Source organism: Alosa alosa, chromosome 12, assembly GCF_017589495.1.
Source record: "Alosa alosa isolate M-15738 ecotype Scorff River chromosome 12, AALO_Geno_1.1, whole genome shotgun sequence".
In the NCBI taxonomy this organism is placed as follows: Eukaryota; Metazoa; Chordata; class Actinopteri; order Clupeiformes; family Clupeidae; genus Alosa; species Alosa alosa.
The window spans coordinates 8,185,731-8,191,643 of NC_063200.1; the positions used below are offsets into that span (position 1 = coordinate 8,185,731).

Sequence of the window (5,913 nt, forward strand, 5' to 3'; positions counted from 1 at the left end):
GAATGAAATGAAAAGGGCTCATGAATGAAATCACAATTATTTTGGTGCATTCCATTCCATTTCTGAATCATCCTGTAGGCTACTCTTTTAATTGATCTTTACAAATAGGCCTAAATGTCAAGGATTATTTCCATCAAGTCTCCAGATCTGGTTGATATATATTGTAGGTTGATAAGCTCAACATCCAAACAGTAGGTTGATATGAGCTCTGGTCTGACAAGTGGATGGAACTTTCTCACCTCCTACTTTTCTTTTTAGGCCATAGGCCTACAGTAGGCCTTGGCTAGTTTGGGGTAGGTAGTGTTATAGTACATATTCAGATTCACATTAGATCCACACCAACTATTGGTGCTTTTAAAGCCAAGTTAAAAGAACATATCAATAAATAAACTTGCCTATGACATGACTATGACTATAGGCCTATTCAGACATTGGCGGTAGCATAGCTTACAGCTGAAATGGTCTGGGAATATAGCTAATAATAATATTTTTTATTGGTGATCATCTAACATTTGTTGTTATTGAAACAATTTTAGACATTGGAATGCAGGAAAGGAATCGTCTGTGTAACAAAGTTGCTGGTTTCACTCTCTCAAAGACTGCCACCAGACATTCTCTGCTGCCACCATGACTGTCTCTGACTGCCACATTGATGTTGCCAAGGCAACTCCCCTTCAGGCAAAAGCGTGGCATAGATCATGTGACTTTCTTCAACCAATGATATGCTTGTTGGTCAAATTTCACTGCACGTTTAAACAGAATCGGTTGAAACCAGCGACTCGTGGGGGCAGCGATATTTTTGTAAATTGTCTTAGAAAGATTGCAATCTGTCATTATTGGAATATAACGCTTCCCTACCAAAAACATGTCAAAGCAAATATACTACTCGGATAAATACACCGACGAGCATTATGAATACAGGTAAACTTTAACAGTTAGTGAACTATGATACCTAAAGTAAAGCTAGCTAACGCTAGCTACATAGAACATCTATGTTCAGTGCTAGCTATCGTACTTTTGAATTCACATGCCAAATGTTAGTTGGCTAACGTGTCAAGCTATAAAACTTTTGGCAAGTATAAAAGGTTTAACTAATGCGACGCAGTTATTAATGTAATGTGGACTTCCGATAATGTTACTCGATACTAACGTGTTTGCACAATAACGCGACCACAAACGTGTTAACCCAAGGCGAAATATAGCTAAAGTTGACTAGTAGTTAGCGGACTAATTTGTCTTCACTGAGCAGTCAACAGAAAAGACAAAAGGAAATTGCGTTAAGCGAATGATGTAAAGGGGTAACAGATAACTTATCTTGCTTCTTAGTTAAGTTAACGTTACAGTAACTTACATATCTAAGTGTAACGTTATAACCTGTGTGAAAGCTGCATGTTCACGAGCAACGCTATTTTTCTCAACTTAAATGAATGTACCTTTTAATAGCATTCTTGTCAATGATTTAAAGTGATGTTTTAACGTTAACTTAACTGTTAACATGAACGTGGAATTAACGTTATAGTCAAATGAGCTCAGCGTAGGATGCGTATGTTAAGGATTTAGTTGAGATTTAACGTTACTGTTTCGTGCAGGCATGTCGTATTACCCCGAGAACTGGCGAAGCAAGTCCCCAAATCACATTTGATGTCAGAGGATGAGTGGCGGAGACTTGGGGTGCAGCAGTCACTAGGTTGGGTACACTATATGATCCACGAACCAGGTGAGACCCTTTGGACGGATGGCCTCACCGACGTGAACCATACCATAGGCTAATTATGAACTTCTGTTTGATTGTTACATTTTCCCCTCAGAACCTCATATACTCTTATTTCGAAGACCTCTTCCAAAGATGTGATGGCGTACCAAGAAGTGCTGCTCCTGGAACAGCTGTGCGCTTAATACTGGTATTCAGTGAATACTTGCACACCATCAACTTAATGCCTCCTGTGCACACGCTGTGTTATCTCAGCAAAAAAGCTCAGTTGGATCACAAGTTGACAGTTGCATTGCTGTAGCATGGACATTTAGGTCCAGAGGAATTGCTATTGTATTACCAATGTGCCCATAATCTGTTGATCATGTGTCAAATAAATATGTTTATATAATCAGGGATGTTAATCTTGATGTTACTATTGGTACAATTTTGCTGTTGGTAAATTTGCCATCCAGTGAAACATCAAGAAACTCTGGCTTATAAAAATATGAAAACCTCTACTATTGTAAATTATTTGGAGTAACTTCTGTTTTATATACAAGGCATCATAAGTGTATCCTCGTTTTAAAGATGGTGCATGTGGCAGTGCCTCATCTGGATTTGTAAACTGATTTAGGTGTCTAACCTCCAAGTACACTTGTCAGAACCACTGTGCCTACACAAGAACAACAGCTTTTTTCTTCTGTGCCTGATGAGTGTTGTCTGTGTGTCAGTAGCATCGTTATTGTCTATATTTGTGTTGATAAAATATAGTGGCAAACATGGTGTGTGTGGATATCAGTTAAATGCATAATTTTCAATTTTTTTTCTTTAGTCTTCTTAATTGTACCTGTTCACAGAAATGTAGTCTTGGGCACCACTGTATCACAGCTTTTGAAATTGAAATACTTTTTTTGTGCATGATCTGATGGTATTGTTTTACCTTCCTGGGTACACCCAGGTTTGATTAGAAATGTGTCCATTAGGCCATTCTCATATGGAGCACTCAAAGTAATGATGGGAAGGTTGTCGTCTATCTTCTGTGGTTTGAATGTTATGACTTGAAAATAAACCCTTCTTTTTTATATAGATGTTGGTAAGTGTGGTAATTTCTGCTATTACAGCTAGAGGGTGCTATTGGCTAAACATAAGTGTTTTTACATCAACACAACAAAAAAGCACATAGTGCTCAATGTTGTAAGTATCAGATGCACATTTTCAACTGCTGTCTAATGACAGTGTTTTCAGAGGGTCAACAGAGTAAAGCAAAAAGCAAAGATTTCACAACTTCAGGTTGTTAATGCTTTACTCAGCTTTAACAATGGTAATTCCATTTATTCATATTTAGACAGAGATCAGGTGGATTGGAGTTGTTACAGACAATATTTCAATAACATTTATTTGGGAAAACAATGAAAAAGGCAAGAGAATACATAACAATCTTTGTCCTCTACACAGGAATTCCTACACCAAGAAATTGTGATTAATTGTCAGAACCACAGGCAGGATGCAAAACCTTGAAAACAATAACCAAAAGGACATGGTGGCTGTTGATAGTCATGTGCTGGTTTAAGGCTTTACTCCTTTTCTCAACTCCATCACACACGTGTTACTAGAATGCAGTGCATTTCTCAGTTCAATAGCACTCCTTCCCCTGTATGGGAGGAAGATCAGCTCTAGTGTATGCTGTGAACCTCAGCAGGCGAGTGTGTGGGCAGATCATTTTAGCCCCTTGTGTCTCATCCCAGACGCTGGTACACATCCACCAGAAGTTGGTGCCTGGAGGTTCAACCATTGCCAATGGACATCTCTGAAATCTCAGATGATGCCTTGTCCATCACAACTTTCCTGTGGGAGTAAAAGGAATCCAGCGTTGTATATGATCAAATAAAGTGTTGAAGTTACAAAGAAAACTTCAAGAAACAGAAAAAAAATCATTTTCAGATAGGCTTTTACAGTCATCTTTCAGGGACACATTAGACATTAACAGGGACATTAAAGCAATTACTGAACCTTACACTAACATTTGCTGATAATGAGTGGTCTTTTCATAGATCTGATGGGATGACCAGTTTAACATTGCAAGCTTTGTACAACAAATTAAATTTCATGGTTCAGTATTTTTTATGAACTGGAGAGATTGTGCATTGTCATTCACAGATATTTGTTAAAAAAAAAGGCAACTTGCAAAAAGAAAAAAAGACCTAAAATGCATAGGCCTGAATCACCACTAACACCTGATGCCTCTTCCCATCCCAGCATGCCACAGAATATAGAACACTGACAGGAAGGTGTATCAAAACAAAACATTTCATTTACTGTCTACCTACCCATGCTTTTTTCCATCTCTGCAGCAGCTTTTCATGGTCCGTCAACGCACTTCTCCATTCGCTCATGTCTCTGGAGATATCTGTGTCTTCATCTATTCATAAACAGCACATTTCAATGGGCCTTACATAAGGCTTAAAACACTGTCATGTGCCAATATCCTAACCCCATGTATAATGAAAAAGGATGTGTCCCAATGTTTGCAAGTGTGTGCTGCTCAAGCTTTCCCATATCCATGCCATATAGTCATGCAGTAGCACTGAAGTGACCATGTTAGGAGTAACCAGACAGAGATCTCCATCTGCTGGTAACTTATTGAGGTTATATGCTGTAAACACTTTCTAGAGGCCCCAACTGAGTTCATGCAATGTGTCCATGCAGATTTACAACCAGCGGAGTGCAGTGGCTACCTCGACGATTGATGCGGATGTGTACTTCAGCAGTGTCGTTGCCAGTGTTCGCTGTGGCAGTGCACTGGTAATGGGAATCCTTGGTCAGGTGGGTCTCCTTCACCCAGCTACTGAGCAAAACGGTCCCCTGGGTCACAATAAGCCTGTGCTCAGTGACGGACAAAACCTGTGTCCTCTGTCCATCGACCAGCCAGTGAATGTGCACATCACTGGGACCTGAGGACAAACAGCAATTCAGGGAGACATGGCATTCTGACCAGATGACTTGACAAAATATCCTCCTCTAGTCAAGGAGAGATAATCTTCCTCCTCAAATCTCTCACAGGACTATTACATTCAGGCTCTCTCTCCACTTCCTAGACTTTTTAAAGTTGATCTCTAGAATGCATTCACTTTAATACTGTTCTGAGCACATGCCTGGTGCAAAGGAGGTTTTGTTTCATATCAGAAATCTAAGCAAAGACAATGAAATTGATAAAAACAAAATCTATTTTCAAAGTAATAATGCTCCTCACTCATTTACTGATTGAAAAATGATATAGATTAATGTATATTCTGACATATTGTTTGTATCTTATTTAATTACATGAGCACATACATTGATGTAATCTCTAGTTACTTAAGTTATCTCTGATTACTTTAATATTACTTTAATTCAACAGTAAATATTCTATGTTTCATCATGCAATGATAACACACACAAACAAACTTTGTGCTTCCCCATTTCAGACTGAAAATTACAAGGACAAAGGTTTTCCAAACATGTAAAGTCAAGATTTATTTAGCCTCCCTGTCAACAGTAACCAAAAAGGGCAAGAAAGTATTTACATCAGATGTATATACCATATGTACAAAATATTTACACTATTTAGAAAGACAATGAATATATAGGCATGGAGAAGCTAAAGAATTAACACAGTGATTTTACCCTTTGTTCCATAGAGGCTTCACATGACAAAAAAAAAAATATATAAAAACGTTTTATTTTTCCTAACACAGCTGCTCATCAGTAGAAGTAGTTTTCGTACATTTGCAGTGAAAATCAGATTTACCAGGCATTAGTGGGACAAAAATAATCTGAGAAACCTTATCCAGTTAAAAAAAATACATAATAAAACTGTCAAACAAAATAAATTACTCTGTTGCTTAAAGAATTTCAAAAACCTAGCAAGCTTATATTATATTGTACTTTTACCACTTTAGTGGCGTTAGGAATAATTAAAAGAAAAAGTAAATCACAGGAAGTGGATCTTACAGACATAATGAGTCAGGCCTGGAAGGATGCTAAGAGATGTGTAGAGGAGCATGCAACACATGAGTGCAAACAGAGAGGAGAGGTGATGGGGTGACAGGACAGAGGTCAAAGGTGCCACTCACCCACAGCTAGGCAGAAGAGCAGGAAAACCTGGTGGGTGTGGACCCCCCAGGCCTGATCCCGCAGCAAGGGCGGGAGTAGCCTCACCACACCCTGTAGAGCGGCAGAGG

At 38.7% G+C, this 5,913-nt stretch overlaps 1 protein-coding gene across 1 annotated transcript; it reads left to right on the plus strand.

The window, feature by feature from the left end:
* Positions 1 to 742: 742 nt before the first annotated feature.
* On the plus strand, positions 743 to 2,779 carry zgc:86839 (Cyclin-dependent kinases regulatory subunit 2-like). Its single transcript, XM_048258924.1, has 3 exons — positions 743 to 921; positions 1,590 to 1,717; positions 1,809 to 2,779. Exons 1-3 carry the CDS (start codon positions 866 to 868, stop codon positions 1,850 to 1,852), a joined length of 228 nt encoding a protein of 75 aa, XP_048114881.1. The 5' UTR covers positions 743 to 865; the 3' UTR covers positions 1,853 to 2,779.
* The last annotated feature ends 3,134 nt before the right edge of the window (positions 2,780 to 5,913 follow it).

Coding starts and splice junctions, on each gene's coding strand:
- zgc:86839 (XM_048258924.1), top strand. CDS start 866: ATGTCAAAGCAAATATACTACTCGGATAAATACACCGACGAGCATTAT. Junction 922..1,589: donor GACGAGCATTATGAATACAG/GTAAACTTTAAC, acceptor TGTTTCGTGCAG/GCATGTCGTATTACCCCGAG. Junction 1,718..1,808: donor CTATATGATCCACGAACCAG/GTGAGACCCTTT, acceptor TTTTCCCCTCAG/AACCTCATATACTCTTATTT.